Source organism: Acartia tonsa, chromosome 5 (genome assembly GCF_053477335.1).
Source record: "Acartia tonsa isolate MP-2025a chromosome 5, ASM5347733v1, whole genome shotgun sequence".
In the NCBI taxonomy this organism is placed as follows: domain Eukaryota; kingdom Metazoa; phylum Arthropoda; class Copepoda; order Calanoida; family Acartiidae; genus Acartia; species Acartia tonsa.
In genome coordinates this window covers 38,587,153-38,612,526 of record NC_137264.1, presented here as the reverse complement: position 1 = coordinate 38,612,526, position 25,374 = coordinate 38,587,153, and the positions used below count along the sequence as shown (strand labels likewise).

Here is a 25,374-nt window from a genome sequence, read left to right as displayed (position 1 = left end):
ATATTCTCTTTCTCTCCCTGCAAGTTCTCTGGTAATTATTACGGTAAGTTGAGTACCTATCCTTATTTTCTTCTGTAGGACAACTCAAAGATTTCCTGTACAACTTATCCCTAAATCTATTGCACAGCAGAAGATGCTGAGTCATCCACGGCGACTGCGGCATAGTCCTACGATTATTGCGAATTTTATCCTTGGGACAACAAGAGTTGTAAAGATTAAAGAAAATTGAAAAAAATTTCGCATAGGCTAAATCAACATCTTCTGTGCTTAAGACCTCATCCCAATTTTGTATTGATAGTTCATAATTGAGGTTATCAATATTTGCTTCTTCCAAAAATCTTTTTTCAAAATATTGTGGTTTTTTTTGGGGTTTTGGAATAGTATGTGAAAAAGAACTAGACAATACAAAATGGTCTGATAGGTCAGTGACAATTACATGTGAGTCAACAAAATTGTCCAGGAAATCCTTACAAAAAATTGAATCAATCAATGAGTACGAAAAATTGTGTACTCTAGTTGCTCTTAATGTTAAGGATAGATACCCATTACTTACCATTAAATTAAAAAAACGAGATGCAGGACTCAAGACGTCATAGGTCGTGAAGAGATTTAAGTTGTAGTCTCCTACAATGAATACAGGGAGGTTGCTATCATCAATCACATCTAAAAGGTCACCAAGTATGTTAAAAAATGATTCAAGGTCCTCAGGGTTTCTGTGTGGAGGTCTATAAACGTTAACTATCAATGCTTTAAAACTCCCTAATGTGACTTTAACACACATAGTTTCAAAAATATGTGGCACAAAAAAATTTGAAAATAAAACTTTTGTTTGGTATTTGCTATGAACGAACAGCCCTACTCCCCCGCCCCTCCCTTCTGGTCGGGGGTTGGAAATAAAGTTGTAATTTATTAAACTTAAACTATCTGTGTTCGAGTCCTGTGACAACCAGGACTCCTGGACGGCAATGACCGAGGGACCAACTCCCTCCAGGGAAGCCGTTTCAATTAGATTTCTTAACTGCTGGATTTTACTATTGAGACTTTGAATATTAATTGAAAAAATTTTAAAAAGTTGCTCATTTGTATTTTTAAATTTATTAAAAAGAGAATCTATGTCTATATAGTCACACTTAATGTTATATTCGCTCGAGTATTCTCTAAACGTATCGTCATAGAGAATGCTAGTGATATCGAAGTTCACATTCTCATTCAGACACAAAATATCATCTACCTGACTAGAACCAGCTGTCTAAGGATGTGTCTGGAGGCCATGGATCCGGAGATGCAGGTTCTGCTTCCGGTTCAGCTATGCAGGCAGGAGTTATCGGCAGGTGTTCCACTAAAATAATAACATATACAATGATCATGATAAAAAATCTCTACTATTTCCCCCCCCCCCCCCACCCGCATCCATTAAATATAATGATTCGACGAAAAAATCGGTAAGAAAATATCGGTAAAAGAAATAAATCAGTAAATTAAGTTAATTAAAAAAAGAAGTTAGTTTGTTAATTACTAATTACCAATTACCAGTTTATGTTTACACACGATTATCATTAATCAGTCTTTTTCATTGAATTTTCGATTATTGACAGATTATACAGATTATAATAATAATAATAATAACAACTCACATGATATATAAGTACATATGGTACTTTTAATAATATTATAAAGACAGCTAAGCGTAATAAGTTGAGTTTGAGCTTTGTTATTGGTATGTACCTAGTAATACCTAGTAATTGCTCAATTTAAGTGAAATCTGTACAAGATGTACACTACTAGTATGACGATAACCTTTTCAAGGCTTAGATTTGACCCGATATCCATAGAGGAATGCTCATGGCTTTGCTCATGGCTTGGCAGCTGCTGACCTTGTCGATACCGAGGATGATGCTGCATTAGTACCTGTGGTTGTAGAGCCTGGTGTTGTACCTGGGGCCGGACCTGTCTTGGCGGGAATTGTGGCACCAGAATTCTCAATGGCAGGAAATTCGGCTGTGGAGATAGCATCAGCAGTGATACTATGATCTGGAGAATGTTGATCCTCATGGTCCTGCTCTGTCTGGATTCCACGCAGCTTGTTGGTCTTCAGGTCCTGCAGCAGACTCTTGATCTCTGCTTCGAAACCTTGAAAGAAAAGATTACGGTTAGATTGGCCATTCTCACGCATAAATTTAACTATCAGATTATCAGTGCTTAATATTTCCTGAAGGGGAGGCAGTGGAGAGATCAACCCAATGTGGCTTCGAGCCATAGGATTCTGCACTTTTATCCATTTAGGGGGGCCATCTTTTGGTTGGAAGGCGACGCTTGTACCCGACAGTTTGGTCCTAGATGCGATTCCTGCGCTATGTAGGTAGGTCATCAGGCTTCTATTTGTGTCCGCAAGATCGTGGGCGCACTTAAGATATCTCTTACCGTCGAATGATACTGCTTGTCCAACAACTGTAAATGCTTCTTCTTGTTGATCATGAACTGAAAAAGCATATGGCGAGAGTAAAATCTGAAGATATAATTCCTGGGACCTTTCACCCTCTGGCTTAGAGGGTGAGAGTACTCTATTGTATTAGAGTAGTTAACGTTCGCGTCAGGGTCCTGTTCGAGCAAGACAGGCTTGATGACAATGTCGAAAACTTCACGGCTTGTCGGCGTTTTTTCAAGCCATGGGCACTGCACATTGTTTACGCGAATGCTCCAGAGACGGTCCCTTTGCTCCCTGTGAGCAAGTTGGGACAAAAAATAATCATTGAGCGTGGATTGACATTTTTCTCTCGCATTTGCGTTAACGACAAAGTTCTCAAAGTTTTTTGTTAACGACACTACACGTACAGCAATTTGCTTTTTCGACGAAAGTTCATCACCTTCCATTAGCGCTCGAAGTTCATTCATTTCATCGCGGTGTTTAACATTCAAAATTTCAATAGAATCACGCAGACCACGAATCTCAGATAAAAAAGTTTTATTAAGAGTGTCGCTGCTCACCTTTTGAAGTTTCTCATATGCTTGCACGCTCTGTGTTACCGCTTGACTGATGGCATCTTTTATGTCATCTTGTAAGAATGACCTTACTTGAGCTAAGGCGTCCTGCGTTAGCAATTTTTTTGACATTTTATAAAGCAACAACACTTATATAATTGATAATTGAGATGTATATTCGAGCGTGGTCAGATAAAAACTGGTGTAAAAACACGCGGGTTACACTAATCAATCTAGATTAGCCAATAGCCTGAGGTCATGTGACCGAATGAATATGCGCTGGTCCAATCAGATCCCTTATCTGTCGGTAGGAAATAATTCCTCCAATGAGAGGGCTTTGTTACCGGCACCTTGTGTCAGCTGATAGCCCGCCTAGAGAGAGTGTGTGTGTGGTGGGGTAGGACAGCTGAGGGAGAGGGGTAGATGTGCGCCTTGCGAGTGTGTGTAGATGAGGGTATGATGACTGGGGGATGGGGTATCCTTGGGGGGGAGTCTAAAAGGGTAGAGTGTCTACTCAGTGGCTACCATAGATGTTGATAGCTGGAGGGTAGACTAAAGACTAAAGACTAAAGACTAAAGACTAAAGACTAAAGACTAAAGACTAAAGACTAAAGACTAAAGACTAAAGACTAAAGACTAAAGACTAAAGACTAAAGACTAAAGACTAAAGACTAAAGACTAAAGACTAAAGACTAAAGACTAAAGACTAAAGACTAAAGACTAAAGACTAAAGACTAAAGACTAAAGACTAAAGACTAAAGACTGTTTTCATTTTTTGTTGTTGAAGATTTTTAATTTTTTTTGGAAGATTTTAGAATGTTTACTAATTACTAAAAGAAAGCATAATTACCTCGGGGAAAAAAATGACTACCTCTGGGAAAAAAATGAAAATTAAAAACCAAAATTAAACCACATTTTAGCATAAAAATGAGTTTTTGTTTAAATGAGAATGATATTCCTATCCAGTTTTTGTTTAGGAATACCCCATTTACTATTAAATAAAAGTACCCAAAGTTTTTCAGCAAATGAATGAGAGAGCGTGTTTAACATTTTTTTGTACCATTATATTTGACAGCCCAATGTCCCCTCTCATAAACATTAAAATTTCATTTACAAAATATTTTGCTAACATCTGAAAATGAATTTATTCTTTTTTGTATGCTTTATTTTTATATCCCAAATCAGTGATGGTGTTTGCGGGAGGGGGGGGGGGGGTGGGAGGGGTGATATGTTTGTTTTATGAGTCAACTTAATATACCCCCCCCCCCCCCCCACCACATTCAAAATTGCCCTGATCAAATATATTTTCCAAACTTAAATTGTAAATTGTATCCCCCATTTTTTAGAGCAAAGCTTCTCTACGTTTTGTTCTTTGGATGTGGAAGTTCGCAGAGAGAGGGGGGACAAAGAGCTGTTTATTACACTAGTCCTCAAAGTTTTATAATAACGTTTTCTTACCCACTAATTGTAATCTGTAAAAGGGGTAATTTTGTGTATCAGCATTTGGAATGTACTTAAATTTAAAGACCATTGTCTTATCCCTTTAGATCCCTCTCTCTTCGTTAACTTAACCATGTTAGAATTGTCCAATCAATTTCAAACCGTGCATGAGGATTTCTGCAACAATAATGTATAATCTAAAGTCTAATTTAACATTTTTTGAGTTTTAAAGTCAAAATAGATCGAACATTCGGTTGTTCCATATCCACAAAAAAACTGCTTTATCGAATGCTAATTTATAGAGCTCGCTTTTATGGATGCTTTCATACTTTTTAAAAGCGAAGCTTTTCTATAGGGTCTGTCAGTCCGTCCGTCCGTCAGTCCGTAACGGGTAGCTTTTTTCGTTAATTTTGGTTAGATTTGTCCTATCGATTTAGAAAGCGTAGCAACTCTATATTCGTTACCAGAATGTCCGTACTTTATTTTTTTAACAACAAATTTTTATGTGATAAAATCATCCAATTGATCTAATTTTTGGATTACTGATTCCTATTACAATAAGGTACAATATTTTGAGCGAAGCATCTCTATAATCAAGTCCTAAAAACGTCAGTATGTCTTTAAACAGAATTCTGTATTTAAGAAGTTTTGCAACAAATTTATATATAATTTTGTCAAAACTTATATATTCATATTTTGTATATTCAGTTCTGACACTCTACAAGAGTTAATGTTCGTCTGTCATACCGTTTCAGAGCTTCGCTTTTGTGGATGTTGTCATCCTTGTTTTTCCCCCAAACAGCTTCAGGACAATGTTTGGGGTGAAAAAATATAATCTTTGTTAATAAACAAGGAAATATACACACAAAGTTTTGTACAGCAATTTTTGTATTTAAACAAAATGTATTTGTATTCACAAGAAAGGGAGGTGACACTTGGCTAAAAGATATATTGTTACCAAATTTGTTATAAATGTGTTGGTTTTGAAGACTTATCTTAATTTGTTGGTTTAAACTAGCAGTGTTCAAATTTTGAGCTATGTAGAAAAGAGCTAATTTTGTTTATCATAATTGGGGTTGTACATAAACTTATTAACATTTGTCTTATCCCTAAAGATGCCTGGGATAACCCGCACGCCCTTTAAATGAACATGTACAGAAAGCATCAATTTTATTTAGATTACATTAGAGGATTTTTGGAGTTTAACATTTAGCGGATTTTGGAAAGAAAACGAAGAATCGGGTTTCGTCGTATTTTTACAGTAGCTCTTGATAGATTATTTTGGGTTAGGTTAATGATTGCCCTGCAGGTTTTGAGCTCCCCACAGGGGCCAGAAATAGGAGAAAGACTACTGTGAAAATACGACGAAACCCGTTACTTCGTTTTATTTCCATGATCCGATTTAGCTAATATTAGTATCTTATGGATTAATATCCGTTATCCGTTAAGATTACACTAATTGAGTTTTCCAGTTAAGTGAAACTTTACATAGGTCCCGGGATGATATTAGAATAGTTTGGTATAGTCATTTTCATTGCAACGCCTCGTAAGGGACGTTTCGTCGTATTTATACAGTGGGTTTTCTCATATTCCTAGCCACTGCGGGGGGGGGGGGGGCTCTAACCCTGCGAGCCAATCACCTAACCTAACTTTACATAAAATAACCAATCAAAAGCTACTGTGAAAATACGACGAAACGCCACTTACGAGGCGTTGCCCGAATATCTGAATGCCCTTCCTCCTTAAGAGGCTAGGGGCAATGGCTTATTACCTAAAATTTAACGAATGAAAATGAATAATCTATATATTTTAAGTCTGTTATGCAAACAAATTAATGTTCTTTGTATTAGAAATGTTTCTTTTTCATCTGAGATTAACTCAAATTACATCAACTTAATTTAAAATACACGTGTCTAATTTGAAATCTAGATTCTTTGAAAACCAAACATGAAATTTTCCTAAATCATTGGAAGCTCTTTAAAGTGTACAAAAAAAACACGATTGTATATCTAAATTTTATGGATCATTTTACATCTGCTACGTACAAAAACACGTACTAGCTATTTTCTTAATCACAAAAGTTAGGACAAGTTCTTTGATTAGAACATTTGCAATTTCTTGGCTTATTATTGAGTTATACATAATTTTAGGTTTTGTGTATGTTAGACTTAAAACTGACATTTGAAAGATTATTATAGAGTTGCTATACTTTTAAAATTACAGGACAGAATTAGAAAGCCAATTTTTATATAGATTGGGAAATCCTTACAAGCCTTAATAAAGAAAAGCTCTGCTTTTGAAAAAATCAATTTGAACGCCTGCATCCAAATACTTTATGTTATCAGAAAATTGCATTTTAACTAAAATTTATATATCAAATTTTTTTCTACAATTGACCTCTTGCTGCTTTACTGTCTTTTAGATGTCTATGTCAAGTCGATCCTGCCCCCCCCCCCATGTTATTCGAAATAAGTTAAAATCTGGGTAAAGGGTGGGTAGCTTTGTGAGTTTTTTTTTACTAAGGGGCAGGTTAGTAAAAAAGAAAAAAAATATTTATTTCAAACATAACAATGATATGATACATTCTCTTAACTTGAAATCTTATTTGTTAAACAGTTAGATACAGTTTAGAGCGTAGCAACTCTATAATAACATATTAACAGAATACTAATTTTTATAGGGTTGTGTCTTATTTAACGTGACAAGGGAGGTTGTCATCTTTGTGTTTTATGTGTAGCTAACCGCTGAACCGAAATGGTTCTCCTTTTAAAGTAAAGTTTCTTTAAGTTCCAGAGAAGGTTTATAATTATTTTAGAGGGGTAGGAGATCTCCATTTTCCCCAGAGAAAATATAAAACCCCACCCTATTTTCTAAAAACCTAAAATAGAAAGGGGAGGGTTTATTGCCCCTCCTCCTCTACATCAAGTTCTGCTATTAAATAATATATTTGTTCATATACAATTATTTATCAAACTATATTGAAATAACATAAGCACAAAAAGTTAAGAAAAGTTTTTTATATGAATTATAAATTTTTGCTATCTCCGATTTGTAAAATATTTGGGAATTATTTATATTTGTATTTGAAGGGTAGAACATAAAACAAAGCTCCTTTATAACCTAGGTGCCATTATTTTATAACTAAAATACTATAATGTTACGTTAAGTAATGGGTGGAAAGGCCCCGCTTAGAGGCCCCCTCCCCCCTAAATGATAGAACTATGATAGAGTGGAACAAAATTAGTTTTGAGTGTGAAAACTTAAAATAAAAATTATTTGCTTTCTTTCTTCGCTGTGTTGTCATTCTTGCTTGTTACAAATTTGAGGGGAATATGATACTACAATCAACAAGGATGACAACATCCATAAAAGCGAAGCTCTGAAACGGTAGGACATTAACAATTGTATAATGTCAGAACTGAATAATCAGAATATAAATGAATAAGAGTAAAGCAAAGTTGTGAGTAAATTTGTTGAAAAACTTCTTGATACAGGATAATGTTTATGGACATACTCACATTTTAAGGACTTGATTATAGAGTTGCTTTGCTTATAATATTGTACTTTGTTGTCCCAGGAATCAATATACCAAAAATCAGAACAATCGGATAATTAGATCACATAAAAATTTGTTGTTAAAAAAGTAAAAAATCGACATGTTTAAAATGGACGTACGGACATTCTGCTAATGATACCTAAATCATACCTACCTACCACAGGAATAACCATGCAAAGTTTAAAATCGATAGGATAATTCTAACACGCCTAAATTAACGAAAAAAGCTATCCGTCTCAGACGTACGGACGTACGGACGGACGGATTGACCCTAATTATAGAAAAGCTTTGCTTTTATAAATTGGGTATTAGTACCCTACACTCTGCCATCAAAAATAAAAGACGTATTCATGAATCTTTTTTTCTTCAAAATAGACAATCAAACAAACGGTTATAATAAGCAAATGTTTCTATTTCAAATCATAATTAGAATTAAATAGCATTAAACAGCCTTCAAAGTTAATTATATAGAGTAGCTGCAACAAACGTACATTTATATTTACAGAAATGCTTTGCATTGGACTCTTTTCTCAAATTACTAATTACGCCCTGTGTTTATAACCTTAGGTCATATATTTTGTGAGTACTACTATTATGTTTTTCATGTCTTCATGTTTTTGAAACTACGTAGTAGAAAATTAAATTTTTTTCTAATATATTTTGTTGTAGTTCATCATGCTTTAAGAGCATCATTTCAACAGAGGGGCATTGTTTTAGAATATCAAGTTTCTGAATGAGAACACTTTTTCCATAATTTAAAAAAAAATAGTTGGGCAATTTTACCTGGGATTTATAAACCAATGAAACTAATATATTGAACTGTAAATAAATTTCAAATGTACAAAAATGTTCTGACCTGTTCTTATAAGATTTGGATATTGCAAAACATATAGCCATTTCATAGCATCCATCTCTTTAGCAAGTTTTATGTCATAAAATTCATATTTCAATGCCAAGAACTGCAAGACTAACCAAGATCGTTATCCTTGCAAGAGCTGGATTCTTTGGGTAATAAACTATAATGTATGTTTGATTTCTTTTGAAGCTTCAGAAAATGCAATATCCCAAGTAATAAATAAGCATATTAATTTTGATTGTAATTCTTATTCAAAAACTAAGTGAATTATCCAAAAGTCGTCGTTAATAAAGAAAATATAAAAAATTATGTTTGTGAACAATCAAAACATTTAAAGGTATAAAATACATTAATTCAAGTCTTTTTTATGTTCATTTTAACAATTTTAGCATTCATATTTTGTATTTTTGCTTTTTTTCTCCAAATATGAAAATATATAGAAAACTAAATTCTAAATAGTTATTGGTCCAAAAAATCCGCATATAAGAAAATCTGCTTCTCTGATTGGTTGTTACAATTGCTCAAAGCCGGTTTTGTTATGATTATAAACAAACCTCACCCCCAACACTGTCCCTTTCTCCTTAGTGAAACAAATACAGATTTTCTTTCCCTTTTACTTGAAATGGTTTCTTTTTCGCCATATAATAAAGGGAAAGGAGAAAGTTTGACTTAAAGAAAAGGGGTGAAACCGTAGGGGGCGCTCTCTTATTTTTTACTTCATTTTCTAGGTGTGTTTATAATGGAGAGAGAGAGATAGAGAGAGAAGGATAGTAAGTATAGATAGATAGATAGCCAAAGGGGGGTGGGGGAAAATTAAACTGTAGTTGGTTACACAGACTTTAATAGGATTGTTGTGAAACTTAGAGTAGTGACTTTATTTTTGTGTGCATGTGTGTGTGTGGGTGTGTGTGTGTATGTGTATGTATGAAATCACTTTGAAAGTTAAGTGTTGCGTGAAATTTAAAGATTTCTACTTCTTTATTAAGCTTTCTATACATTATATATCCTGTTATTGAAATTTAAAAAAGTGAAAAAAATAGTGATCCTTTAGGGACAAGACAATGGACGATAAATGGATGTACATATATCCGCAATGATGATAAACAAAATTACCAGTCCTATACTCTGGTGATAGATCAGTTTAAAAGTTTAGACACAGTTCTAGATTGTTAACAATGACATTCGAAGTATTTAAGGTTTTTAAGCCTACAAAAAAATACCAAAAATGCCATGGCCCGGCTCCTTACTCCCTCAAAAAAGTGATTTTTAAGGACAAATGATATAAATTTGACATGATTAAATTCCAGTTTAACGATAACAACAAATTATATTTTTTAATTATACAATGAAATAAAGAAAATTTAATGCTATAACATTTATATACTTACTTTGTTTGGGAATATTTTTTTTAAAAGTATGAGTAAATAAAAAGAAGGGGGTTTAATTTTTTACTCATGCCTATTCCTAACCCTTGCGCGCGAGAATCACTAACCCCCTTCGGGATGCCCTAGTCTGTGCGGTTTTGGGTTCACCAATACCCAAATTAAATAACCGGACATATAGAGATAAACACAAAACTACCCCATCATTAAATCATAAAAAAAATAAGTAATCAGATACGGGGGACTCTTTTGCTCGACTTGGTTCTTAAAGGGAAACCACCAATAAAACACTATTTACAGAAAAGATGTCGTTGATAGGCTAAAGAAATTTTTCTTCACTTCTATAAAAGGTAAGTAATATTTTAATTATATTAGCGGATTCGCCCCTAGCCTCTATATTATCAAATATATTTCGAGATCCTAAGCTTCAGAAAGACAGACAGACAGATGTGTACAGAAATTCGGGCGTATAGACATGCATCGTTCTATTACAGATGAGAAAGACATTTTTTCAGACTATTATAAAAGTAGGACACTTGGCATACTCGTGGTTTTAAATTCAAATGTTCAAATTCTTATGCTCAAAACTATGCTATTGTTATAGCTGTATTCATAACCCGCGACCGTTGCTTTACACGTAGCGCATCCGCACGACGTCGGGGACGTTATGAGTTCGAATTTCGGCTCAACTCTGCGTAATAACTGAAGACGTTGAAAATTGTTCCTACTGTTGCTATGTTACATCAAGATATTAATTGTTAGATTAGGTGGAATGCCTTGGCTCAACACAGGGGCAGTTCATTGCCTTGCACAGTTAGAACCTCCAGACAAAGGACGTGCAATAAAAGAGTTGGTTGTCTGTTAGTTGTTACTTAATCTAAAACTCCGGCTGTTTGGACAGAAAAGTAGAGGTTGACTCCCTTTAGTTCTTGATTGATGGATCTGACGTTACTGCGTCATCATGGACAGCAGACTCACCATGTTATTGACTGGATAAATGTTATTCCTTTACTGTACTGTAAATAATACAATTCAAAATTGTCAATGTATACCTACCTACCTAAAATATTTTAATTTAGACAAGAATAAATCTATTGCGAAGATGGGGAGCACGCAACTTATCCTACGAGAACAGGCACTCACACACACACAAACATCTTATTTATAATGTTTCTTTCTTTCGGTATGTCACTTGTCAATTTTTATGCTTTTTCTTACCAGCCTATGTTTGTTAGCCTGCATGTTATGTGCAAGAATAATCAGCTTTTTATTATTTAAGAACTTTGAAGTATGGATTTCTAGGAAAATTAGATATAATGTTATAATCGAAGCATCTCTAAATATAAGTCTTGAAATGTAAGTATATTCATAATAAATATCCTGCATTTAAGGAATTTTGGGATAGATTTTTACGAAATCCATCAAACCTATTATATGAGTTGTCTATTATAATGTAAGTTGAAGTTCGTTCGTCTATTCGCTGTTATGCATGTTGTCACTTCTGTTTATCTAACAAAGATAAAACGGAATGTACGAAACAACATATAACTATGTATGTGTGTGTGTTTGTCACTAGGATGTTGTTAAGCTGGCCTGTGAGTTCCTAGAGAACAGAGACATGAATATAGCCCAGATTGCACTCGAAAGGAAACTTATGAGACTTTATAATACCTCAGATGGTAAATAGAATACCATTCTCATTGATCCTGGAAAGGTTTCTATATATTTATGGGGAGGGTACCACCATCATCCATAGAGAAATCGTCCCTAGAAGAAAAATTACCCCCCCCCCCAAAAAAAAAATCTTTTCAAATCTAAAATAAAAAAATGAGTTAATTGAATGCAACACCTCCTTCTCAAGTGCCTCTAAGTTATAAATATCTCATAACAAAATGTTAAAGGGAGAGTGGAGTGATCAACGGTGGATTGTCCGACGATGTTGTCTTCCTGCGCCAGCTTATTCTTGACGGACAGGTAGGATTTGAACCAGGTCTTGAATAGTTGCTAGGTATGAAACGATTTGGATCATGGAAAGAAAACGAAGAAGCGGGTTTCATCCTTTTTTCACAGTAACTTTTGATAGGTAATTTTAGGTTAGGTTAAGTAAATGTTAATGATTGCCCCGCAGGGTTAGGAGATTGGCCCCGCTGAGTTAGACCCCTCCCGTAGTGGCTAGAAATAGGATAAAAGCTATTGTGACGAAACCCGCTAGTTCGTTTTCTTTTCATGATCTGAAGATTCTTGTAAACGAGACTCATCAATAGATAAAATAAAACTGACCCTAGTACTTCCTTATAGCAGGCATCCTTGGTCCAATACGTATTTGGCTATATATATTTAGCTATTTGTTTCGCTATTATAAATGTACACGTGATTGTTTGATAAGTCTTTACTGTGCCATTTTTGGACATTGTTTTCCTTGTAGTGACTTACGATAAAACTTTTTAACAGTTTAAAATTGTACCTACCTATTGCTAAAAAAATATGCCTACTAAAAAAATACATACCTACCTAAGGTTTACTTTTCTTATTTGATAAAGTTCTTAGGCATAGATCCAAAATCAATGGTTTGAAATGTCTTCTCCTTTAAATATAAAATGTTCTCTAGGTACCTAAGCATTAAAAGTAAAGTAAATATTGTCTGGATTATAACTTACTAGACATAAAAAACTCACTAGGTATGTTTTCTTTATAAAGTAAATAGGTAAAAGTTTTGTTTTTGATTATTTCCATTAGTGTATTTTTGTGTGTTGAATTTGTGTTTTATGTCTGGGTTATTAAGGGATAAGACAATTGATGATGTAAATCCCCAATGATGATAAACAAATTTAAGCCTACTCTAGATTTAAATTATTTAAGGGAAGTTTGGATATTCCTAGTTTGGAACTAAATAATCAAAATTCGACAGAGCCATTGAATATGATAAAGTGGTCAAAAACATTGGGTATCAGTGTAATTTACAGTCCAATGTCCCCCCCCTTCCCTGTTTTTGTGTGTATTTTTGTGTGCAATTCTTTTATGATGGTAATACAAGAGAAGGCGTAGTGTAGGAGGAATAGTGTCCATTCACTCTTGTAAAATATAAAATAGCCAAAAACCTGTTAAAAAGCAGTCCGACCGCCATTGATGTTTTAGAGTTAATCAGGCTCCTAAATTATGGGAATGTTGACAAGAAGTTTCATCTTTCTATCTTAAATAGCAGCTGAGAAAATTACAAAAGAGCCAGAGAAAGCTATCAATTATCGGAATTGCATATCATTACAACTATAGGTAATAACTCATTCTCGTCATTAAACACTTTCTCCCTTAGGTATATTATTTGCTATTACATATTTTCCAATATGATTCACTAAGTTTACAAAATCAAGTCCTATTGTAAAGTCATAGACGGACGAATAATACGAGTTGTAGAGCAGATTTTCATTCAAAAATTCTGATCACCAGATAAACGTATATTTTTAAATGCTACTGATTAAAATAAATGAGAAATAACTATTTTGCTATTTGAAATATTTGTTATTTTGAAGCCACACGCTGGATTGGTTGAAAGCTATTTATATGATTATGCACTCAATGCATACAGATTTAATACTTAAATTATCCTAAATCTTATGGTCTTTATTTTCTTTATAAGTTTATTTTATATATATTGAATTTTGTGTAGCCAATTCGCTCGTAGGTGAAAGGTTCGAATCTCTGTCCAATAACTTAAGTGTAATAATCATGACATTGAAACTTGTACCTAATGCTGCAAATATAAGATATTAAAAATTCATTGAATGGAGATGCTTTAACCTCAAACAGATCCTTTTATGTGACTTCCATTAAAAATGCCGTGTAATCAACGGGTTGGTTATGTGCAGTATTAACCCTTTACAGTCGGGCCCCTTGCCGCACCTTAATCAGTCGGGGGGGGGGGGGGGCGTTCAACGCCCCCCCTTATTATCTCAGTTCCTATTAGAGCTAGAGGGCTAAATTTTTTTGTGCAAGTCCCCTGTTTGATAATGAATTTCCGACCTTTTATAAGTCTAAGTAAATTTTCGCTTCCTTCGCCCTTTTATTTAACAACCTTTGTTTTCAGGTCTTTTTTTACTTAAAAATTTCAAACAGCTGTAATTTTCTTATTTTTGAAGCTAGAAGAAAATTTTTTTTCCAGAAAATGTTTATTTTTATGTAAATTTTACATTAGAAATATCAAAATATAAATTTCAGCGGCCGCAGCTGTACTTGGCAGCTGCCAGCCGCCGCAGTCGGCGGTCGGCGGGAAAACGGCGGCGGATCTTCATGAAATTTTAATACGTTATGTAGACATGTAAGAAAAGCTTAAGTTTAAAATTTGAAGTCTCTAAGTCAAAAATTGCGGCCACAGGAGCCTTTTAAATATTTCTGGAGACCTGGAGGATCAGGACCTGCAGGATCATACCTGGAACCTGAAAGTGACTTGAACACCTGTTTTTCATATAAGGATGTACTACTAGAGGATTTTTTAGTATTTTGGTATGATAAAATGCTTTGTTTTAGTCAAAAAAATATTTTTGCTCTTTACCTGGATGACCCTGCCAGATTTGCTGGCATCCTGTGCCCGCCAGGATGGAGATATTCAAAAAATTTCAACTCTCAGTTATGTGTCATACCCATACTTAAAAAGTCAAGCAGTTTGAGCTCTTTATCTTTCACACACAGAAAATGAGATAGAAAAAACCGGATGGGGGGGCGTTCAACGCCCCCCCCCCCCCCCCCCCCCGACCGTTAAGGGTTAACTATGAAAATGCACAGCCCCACTACTTTCCGTTATTTACTATCATTACAAATACGAATTTTCAATTTTAAGAAGATGTTCTTACCTAATTTATTTGATGAATATCAATATATCTTTAAAGATACTTTAATTTTTAGGACTTGATTATAAAGAAGCTTCGCTTTTAACATTGTACTAAATTATCAGTATTCCAAAAAGCAGATGAATAGGATGATTAGGTATATGACACGAAAAAATGTTTTCAAAAAAGTAAAAAATCAGCATGTTTTAAATGGACTTACTGACTACTTAGAGTTGCTACGCTTTTTAATTTGTACTTGACTGTTATAGGAATCATCATGCAAAGTTTTAAAACGATAGGACAATTCTAACATGTCTAAATTAACGAAAAGAGCTAATCGTAACGTACGGACGGACCGACCTTTATTATAAAAAAAATTCTCATATAAAAAGGTATTAACACGAGAAGAGAAATAAGATTACAGATGTTTTTGTCATCAAAATTACCTATGCTAATTTCAATAACTAAAGTTTTTATAGTTTAAAGATTAATTGGTATAATCGCTTTTTTCAACAATTGGAACAGATAATCTCCCCCCCCCCCCCCCCCCTCCTAGAACTCCAACGTGCTATTAGCCTTTATGGAGTGCATCATTCCTGCAGTGTTCTTTCAACCATTAATTAACCTAACCTAACCTAAAAAAGATTTTCATAGTTGGTCAGTAATCTACTTTCGGTTAATGTGGAAATGCCGATTTATTCCACAAAGCCAATTAACATTTTATCAGCTGATTATTTTCTGATAGAAAATTTTGAATGCACAAGCATATTTGCACTTTTTTTGCATGGAGGGAGGGGAGAGGACAACCCTCACACCTTAAATATCTCAGGGATCTAAATGGATGAGACAATGGTCGATAAATCGATGTACATACCCATTGATTATACATAAAGTTCAATTAGTGGTTGAAACGATTGAACACTCAAATTAATGAACCAACCTATCAAAATACACTCTAGTGTCCCCATTGTTGTTAAGCCAACGAATAAGAAATCAGTATTATAAAACTTTGGGAACTTGTATAATAAACAGCCCATTGTCCCCTCTCTATTATCTGTAAGCTATCAAATGTAACAGGCATATTGGAGTTGAAAGAAAGATTAATTTGTCGTCCTTTTAGAATTATCCCGTTATCCCCGATTTTAAATATTTTTTTTTTGGCAGCCAAAAAAAATGTCATATTTTTTAAAAGCGAAGCTTTTCTATAATTAGGGTCGGTCCGTCCGTACGTCCGTCCGTCCGTACGTCCGTACGTCCGTAACGGATAGCTTTTTCCGTTAATTTAGGCATGTTAGAATTGTCCTATCGATTTCAAATTTTGCATGGTGATTCCTTTAGTAGTTAGGTACGATTTAGAAAGCGTAGCAACTCTATAATCATTACCAAAATGTCCGTACGTCCATTTTAAACATGTTTATTTTTTTATTTTTTTAACAACAAATTTTTATATGATCAAATCATCGGATTGATCTGATTTTTGGTATATTGATTCCTGGGACAACAAAGTATAATGTAATAAGCGAAGCAACTCTATAATCAAGTCCTAAAAATGTAAGTATGTCCATAAAAATTATCCTGTATCAAGCAGTTTTACAACAAATTTACTTACAATTTTGCTTTGACTCTTATAAATTTATATTATGATAATTATTAAGTTCTAACACTATACAAGTGTTAATGTCCGTTTGTCCTACCGTTTCAGTGCTTCGCTTTTATGGATGTTGTCAACCTTGTTTAGTAACGTATCTTCTCTATAATTCATTTTGTCTGTCTGTCAGTCAATTAGTCCGTAGTACTATTGTATAAATGTCATTTTCTCTGCTGCTATTGAAGATAGGCTTGTGAAATTTTAGTGAAGATTCCTATGACAAATTTTACACATTGTTTGATCTGTTTGCCAGATTCTCAGTGACAAATTTAAAAAAAACTAATTGCAGGCATTCTAGAAAAGTTATAGAGAAATGAAATTTTGTTGAGCTTAATCCTTTAAGATGTTAGAAATGTGATTAAATTGCCTGCTAAATTAAATATGCTTCTGAAATTGTTTGTGGTGATTCATCTGACCAATGAACTATGTAAGATGTTTTGTTTTTATGACACTTTTTGCATCCATTTTGATTGGCCTTTAAACTTTCTTTATTGTTTTGTATCTAATTTGGTGTGTGAAAGGCACGTTTTTATGTTGTGACAGGGAGAGACATGACTATACAATAAGTATTCATATGACTAAGGTTGTAGTGCATATGCAGTTAGGGCGATATCTTAGAATTATTTTTCTAAATTTTTCCATCAGTCCGTTAAAGGCTATAGGTAAAAATCAGGATACTTTGCTGCTGTTGAAGATTAGGCTGCTAAGGTATTATCCTCTTAGAATTTATTTCAATTTTGAAAATTTCAGTACCCTACCCCCCCCATCCCCCTTCGACAAAACTATGACTTTTTTTTACAAGTAGGTTAGTTTTATAGGCTAGGGGCCGAGCGCCCGCGGCTAGGCAGTCTGGGGGGCCGAGTGTATCCTTACCAAAATTTTCAATTTTGAGAAATAATCCTAAGAGGATAATAGCTTAGTAGTCTAAACCCAAACAGCAGCCAAGTAACCTCAGTTTTACCTATAGCCTTTAACGGACTGATGGACTGACCAAGAAAATTAATTACGGACAAATAGACAAAGTATTAAAATATTTGAATATATGTCCCTCTTTTATTAGTTTTACAGCATATTAAATCTTGGACGTAAATGTCAAGGATTAGAAAAACTTGCCGGACTACTGTATATATACGGTGTGAATGTTCATGCATAAATAGATTTATTATCATTGATGGTTGGCCAATCAGAATTTCTAGCAGACGAAAATCTTAATTTTATTCGGCAGCACTAGATTCAATAAAATAATATTTGCGATAACATTTTTAAACCTTATTATCTCCACAAGCAAAACACTTTCAAACGAAAGGGGTAGTTTCACGAAATGCATTTGAACTTAATTTAGTGAACCGCATATTTTTTGCTAGTTAATGGGTTTGAATATATTTATATGGTATATATTTGAAAGATTTTCAATTTTCTACCACGTAGTTTTGAAAATATCAAGACTTGAAAATCGTCTTTTTGTGATATATGCAATTTAAAAAGACGATTTTAAAGTCTTGATATTTTAAAAACTACGTGGTAGAAAATTGAAATTCTTTCAAATATATGCCTTATAAATGTAGTTTAACCAATTAACCAGGAAAAAATATGCGGTTCACTAAATTAACTTCAAATGCCTTTCGTGAATCTACCCCTTTAAGACAAAAATACTACATAGACTACTAGTGACAATGCCCCTTACATCTAGTGGCCTCAAATTTTAAGGGGTGAAGGAAATGGCCTAAAACTATCCCAAGATTAAATTTCTTAGATTTAATAATAAAAAACCTAAAAGCATACCCATTGAAAATTTAAAACAGAGAACAGCAAAGATCTTTACAGACTTAAACATAAATATAATACCTTACTGTTTTTTGTAATAATAATTTAATGATAACATTTGCTTTCTAAATCACCCTTACCTTTTTCCTTAAAACATGTTGGAATTTTTTTTGTGATTTATTACTCGATTAATAAATTAAGACAACAATTAGCTAACAATGGGCAAATAATTAAAAAGCCAACACAATCCAGGGAGGGAGGGGTCAATGGACTTACACTGGTACCCAATCTATCATACTTTTCATTAATTGGCTTTGAAACTTTGGGTACTAAATCTTGGATGGGTTGTCCAAACCTTTCAACCCACCAATGACTTTATTCTACAGATGAGTTAATTTGTTCATAATGATAGGGGGTATATATAAATTTATCGTCCATTGTCTTATCCCTAAAAATCCCTGGACACAACCGTATAGTGCACCCATTTATCTAGCTTAGCTTTGCTAATCTTCATTTGTGCGTGTGTTTGTGTGTGTGTGTTTGTGTGTGTGTGTATGTGTTTGTGTGTGCTTGTGTTTGTGTTTGTATACATAAGTGTTTTGGTTAGAGTTTTAGAGTTTTTTAAAACATTATTTAGAATTTTGAAGAGTTAGTACGATGGACAGTAAATAGATGCACCTTTCAAATGATGATGAACAAAATTACCCTTTTTTAGATCAAATTATTGGTTGTAATGTTTGGACATTGATAGTTTGATTTAAACAACAATTCATTTTATTGCCTGCTATCTTAAAATGCTATTGGAAATTTTTTTCGAGTATGGCTTCAAAAGTGATTAATATCCGCTGGATGGATTAGAACCGGTCCTCAGCCTTACTAAAATATCATTATAGCATTGTATTACAAACAGTTTTCCACGAATATTAAAATTAAAATCATAAATTAATACCAGTTTTAAGTCAATAATAGGGTTGGGCCGGATACTTTTTTGGCCGGATACCGGATACCGGATATCCGGCTGATTTCAAATGCCGGATATCCGGTATCCGGCCGGATCGGCAAATCACCGGTTATCCGGCCTAATTACCGGATATCCGGCCGGATAACCGGCCAAAATACAAGTTTTTAAAGTAACAAAAACAAAATTTCTTCATAAGCTGGTGTTTTATTATGTAAAATTAAGGTTAAAACTTAAAAATTAAGTAACTATTAAAATAATTGTTCTTTTAGATTCAATAATAAGAAAATTACAGCCATTTAAAATTTAAAAGGCAGATATTTTTGTTGTAAAATGTAAAAGATTATATTGCCGGATATCCGGCCGGATAGTTTCAATATCCGGTATCCGGCCGGATATTGAAAATGGCCGGATATCCGGCCCAACCCTAGTCAATAACTAATATGTCTAATATTAGTGCTAGCTAGATAACCGTGGTGCAAAACCCTTTGCATTCGATATTTACAAGTTTAAAAACTTTATTCTATTCTCTAGAAGGTATCTTTCCTATGTGTCTTTGCAAGCAAGAAGTTAAGAATTTTATCAAGTTTAATTGTGTCTTTAAGTAACGCAGCAACAATAAGCTGGCAAAATAGATTGATGCAAGGTCATAAGGGATAAGACAATCGCCGATAAATTGATGTATATCTTAAATGATGCTACACAAATTACTCCTTCTGTAGCTTTCAATTAGTGGTTGAAACGTCGGAACACTCAATTTAATTAACCAACCAATCAAAATTTAATATAGTCCCTAAAGTTGTTGAGCCAACGAATAAGAAAAGGTTATTATAAAACCTCTGGGGCTAGGGTAATTGCAAAATCCCCCCACCAAAAAATGTCAAAATAGGGACAATCTATAGGACGATGTAATAATATCTTGCCCTCAAAAAAAACATTTTCTCTTCAATTTGAAAACAAAATAAAACATGGCTTGAAAGAGAGGCATACTACTAACAGGGGCGTAGCAAATAGTATTATTGAATTAAAACAGTAAAGTAATTGCGATAAGTAAAATAAGAATGTAAGTGTTGATATTTTTATAAGCTTGCTAATTAGAATTTAATGATTTTTAAGATGAGTTACAATGAGTTTGCGAGAAAAAGTATTTTTTGGCAGCACTTAAATTAATCTTTCCTATTCAATTATAATTTTAATTAACTATATTATTATCGTTTACAATATACAAATAAAAATTGTTGAGTAGCTGCGCTAAGGAAAAAAGTGAAATAGCAATAAGAAAATAATTCAGTTTTATTGCACCTGTAATTATATTAAGTATTTTTCTGGTGTTTTTACAAATAGACATGTTTTTAGGTACCTAGCTAATTTTTTTTTGTAATGAACCTCTAGATAAAAAATATTTTAAAAACAGTGAAAATTATCTGTTTTTTTGGGGGTGGGGGTAAAGGGTGAAGTTTGGGGGTTCTCAGCCATAATAAAAAAATTATGTCTAGCATCCTATTAAGACAATTTTCCATGAATATAAAAATAAAATAATACCAGTTTTGTTAGTCTGGATCTTTCGGCCCCTCAGAGCTACTAAAAGTGGTTTTAATCTTTTATTTTTTTTAATATCTGCGGAAAGAAATCTATAATACGATGTGATAAATAGCTGCTGTTGCTAAAGGTGTTGTTTTTGAAAAACTGAAAAATCATGACCAAAATATTTTGGTTTTATTTTATTAATGTTAGAACATAATAAGAAAATTGTTATATATAGAAGAACATCTTCGCTAAATTGTGTTTCACAGTAGGTGATAAAAATGTCCATGGTTGCCGTTTTTAAGATTAAAGTATTTATCACAATTATGAGATTTTAATCTATTTAGAACTTTAATGTTTATGTAGTTATAGTTTCTTAAACCTTTTCAATATTAACATGATTCCAAATTGTGAGGGAGGGGGGGGGGGACATTTCTGCTTTTCGGCTGTACGGGAATGGGGTTTAAGCGTATGGCGTCTAAGATTTCAAAAACAGGCGTATAACCCTAAAATTTTGCATGGCAGTTGCTTTATCCTTAACTTGAATAGTTACATACTGCCACGTCCTAGTTATAGAGTAGCAGTTGTTACAAAGAAACCATTTTAGATTTTTATTAATTTTCAGAGAGAGTTATAATTGACTGTTTATTACACTAGTCCCCAAAGTTTTACAATAACGTTTTCTTTTTCTTTGGCCTAACAACTTTGGGGACTTTTTCTTAAATTTAATTTGTTGGTTTATTAAGTTTAGTGTTCAAACGTTTTAGCCACTAAGGTTAATCTAAAGAAGGGGTAATTTTGTGTAACATCATTGGTGATGTACATCAATTTATAGGCAATTGTCTTATCCCTTTAGATCCCTGATTAATTTATATTTTAATTTGGCAACCATGGTGTAAACAGAAATAAATCTTTTTCTCTCCAGGTTATTAAATCTCAGATATTTGCTCTTATCATTACACCTTTTTTTTTATATTTCTTCTTAATCATAATTTACAACCATTTTCTTCCCCTATTTTCAATTAGGTACCATCAGTAGAATTTACACTTAAAACATTTTTTATTTTAAATTTTTATTTAATTTAAGAACAGTTAAACATCTTGATATGCAAACATCTTAAGGGATAAGACAATAGATGCTATGATGATAAACTAAATTACCCCTGCTGTAGAATAATTATTGGTTGAAAAGAACTTGAACCAACCAATCATCAAAATTGAACAAAAGTACCCAAAATTTTAAAGTCAACTAATGGGAGAATGTGTTAAAATACTTTGGGTACAAGTAAACTATCCCTATCCTCCCTACTTAATCTTATCCCTTTACATCCCTGCTACCCGTCTTTGACGCACTGATACATTGACGAACAGACTCTAATACTAGAAAATTTTCGTTATCATTAATTTTAATTAAAATATTCACGCAACCTTTATTCATATTAAACCTCTTATATTTATGACTAGCGGCTTCGCCCCTAGCCTCTTGGGGCTGTGCCCCAAGAGGTTTTATCAAACCAATTTTTCGTATTTAAGATTTTAAATAGACCCCACTATTTTAATTTTAGTTTTAAAAACAAAAAAAAATATTTTAGAGGTGGGTATTTTTTTGGGGGGGGGGGTGGTTAGGGGGTGTCCCACCCCCCAAGAAAATAGTTATAAACCCTCCCGGGACCTATGCGAAGCTACCCTGTAAAGGAGAACCCGATCGGTTCAGCGGTTAGCGAGATCCTTCGCTACAAACAAACAGACAAACAAACAGACAGACAAACAGATAGACATCGTTCTACTTTGTATTATAGATAATTTGATGTTAGATAGGTAATATTATAATAGGTGAGAAAATTTTCATAGATTTTCATTTTTTCTCAATTTTACTAGATGTAACACTGTAACTCGCTCCTAGTAGATTTATAATGCACTTTGTTGTGAGCGAAGCGTCTCTTTATTTAAGCCTTAGAAGTCTTTCTACCGAAGGCTATCGCTAACCGCTAACCCGATATGGTTCTCCTTCACAATGTTTATAACTCCGGAAAAAAATAATTTTTTGAATTTTTCTTTTTAAAACTAAAACTGAAATATAAAAGTGCCACTAGAAGTCTGTAGGGGCGTAGCCGCCATAAGTAGATAAATTATAAATTGTTTTGATAATGAGAGTGAATCAATTAAAGGACATGGTGTATTTTATGCTGTAGTAATATTTTGCAGTTCTAGTAATTTGATTATAAGATATTTAAGAGAAGGAGACATTGGACTACAAATTACACTTGCAACCAAAGATTTTAAATGTTATCTTATTCAAGGCGTCCCCCCCCCCCCCAAGAAAATAGCCTAAGACCACCACAAGACCAGTAGGTATATTCCCTGAAGAGTGAATCCAATCGGTTCAGTAGTTACCGAGATCTTAAGGAACAGACGGACAGACAGACAGACATCATTCTACTTATGTATTATAGATAATTAAGGAGGATGTGCATCAATTTATCGTCCAAAAATCCCCTAAAATCCCTGGATATATTTGGCTGCAGTGATAGCTTACCATTCGATGGCACGGTAATGACTAATGACAAGAATGACATTAATGACATGATGTCCAGGGAGGGAGGGGACAATAGGCTGTTTATTACACTAGTCCCTGAAGTTTTATAATAACGTTTGCTTGTAGGTTGGTTTAATAATGATTTGGGGACTTTAGTATTGAATTCTGATTAGTTGGTTAAGTGTTAATTGAGTGTCCAAACGTTTTAACCGCTAAATGTAAATTATAGAAGGTGTAAATTTGTGTATCATCATTGGAAATGTGTATCAGTTTATCGACCATTGTCTTATGCTTATCCCTTTAAATCCCTGCTTGATGTGACCTTTTTGGCAAGCTTCATTATTTTATGTCTAGCTGTGATGTTAGCAGCGTAGCAAGTTTAGATTTAGATATTAACATCCAAATATGAAATTAAATATAATGTTTGTCTTGTCTGTAACATGAAATCTCGACACGACGAAGCTTCTTATATAAGACAGGGAATGTTTATAACTATTTACGAGGAGGGTACTGCTATCCTCCACCCCTGGAAAAAAATTACACTCAATTTTTTTCTTTTTCAAAAACTAAAATAGAAAGTGGATATCTGACTATCTCCCCCCCCCCCCCTCTTCTACCTTCCTGTAAGTGCCCTATTATTCTTGTTTATTTATAAAGGCAATTACATTTGCCATTTTTCAGGGATATCATATGGTATAATGCATATGAAGCCAAATTATTTCGACAAACTAGACTATCACCAGTAATAGAGGGCAGTGAAATAGCCTAAAACAACCCCATTGCTTAAGTTTAAAAATTGAATAGTCTCATACAAACATACATCCCTAAATGTGAAGCTTCCCTTGAATGGAAAGCTCAATCGGTTCAGTGGTTAGCGAAATCTTAACTAATTAACAAGCTTATACCTTAGTAAATTACTAAATCAAACTTTTTATCGACAAAGGAATTGTAAGGATAGTACCTATATTTTTATTAAAATGAATTATCCCTTTTCCATGATTACATTAATTTGTATGCATTATATGTATATAAATTGTGTGTTCTTTTATTTGGACAATATTCACTTCTCCCCTATGGAAAATATATTTTTTTGAGGAGGGTGTGTGTGTATGTGATTTTTTTAGGATGCTCTATTTGGGAATGAACTAGACTGAAGCCTGCCTCGGAATATTCGCTCATACAAACGCCTTGCTATTTTATTAGGTACTAGCAGATGTCCTCTTAAAATCTAGGGGCTCTGTTTTGAAAGGGATACGTAGGCCGCATAAAAAAGCCTTAAACCATCTCTAGAATTTAATTAAAAAGTAGAATTTTTATCAGTTTAGTAGTTATTGAAGTCTTAAGCTATATATAAAAAATCTAAATTTATTTATATACTAGGATATATGTACTTTTAATTGTAGTTTTATAAAGAAAAAGTACTTAACTAGAATCTGTTGGGGAGGTGGTAATTTTTTTCGAGGGGCAATTTGTCTTTTGATCGTTTTGGTACCCTTCCCCAAAATAGTTATAAACCTTTTATTGATCAATCAATTAGAAGCTTCACCTTAAAAAATGATTCTTTCAGTTCAGTGGTTAGCAAATTCTTTCCATACACACAAAGATGAACAGACATCCTGTTGCTTTTATATATGGATAGGATAGGTTTATTAGTATGCTTCATTTTGTCCTCTTTCAATGCTACCAAATACATAATCTTACACTTTACGTATCAGAGGAATATTAATTTTATCTTTCATTGTCATTTCCCTGTAAGAAAATGGTTGTAATTGAGTTTATGCATATGTGTTAGAAATCCTTTTTTAAAGGGACTAAGAGATATTTAAATGAAATTTGTATAGTACCTATTTTCTTTAGATTTGCAATGATTTTAAGGGATAAGGCAATGAAGAATAAATTAATATAATAATA

General features: G+C 33.6%; 2 protein-coding genes across 3 annotated transcripts in view; one reads left to right on the top strand and one right to left on the bottom strand.

Annotated features, from left to right (window-relative positions):
- The window catches only part of rno (PHD finger protein rhinoceros), a 389,004-nt gene that overhangs the window by 243,971 nt on the left and 119,659 nt on the right, over positions 1-25,374 (bottom strand). The window lies entirely within an intron of this gene.
- LOC145319453 (WD repeat-containing protein 47) overlaps positions 10,430-25,374 on the top strand; it is a 76,612-nt gene continuing 61,667 nt past the window's right edge. For both annotated transcript variants that reach the window (XM_080161589.1, XM_080161588.1), the window contains exons 1-4: positions 10,430-10,563; positions 11,293-11,348; positions 11,790-11,861; positions 12,116-12,187. In XM_080161589.1, the coding sequence (XP_080017715.1) occupies positions 11,316-11,348; positions 11,790-11,861; positions 12,116-12,187 (177 nt within the window). In that variant the 5' untranslated portion in view covers positions 10,430-10,563; positions 11,293-11,315. The remainder of the gene's footprint in view (positions 10,564-11,292; positions 11,349-11,789; positions 11,862-12,115; positions 12,188-25,374) is intronic.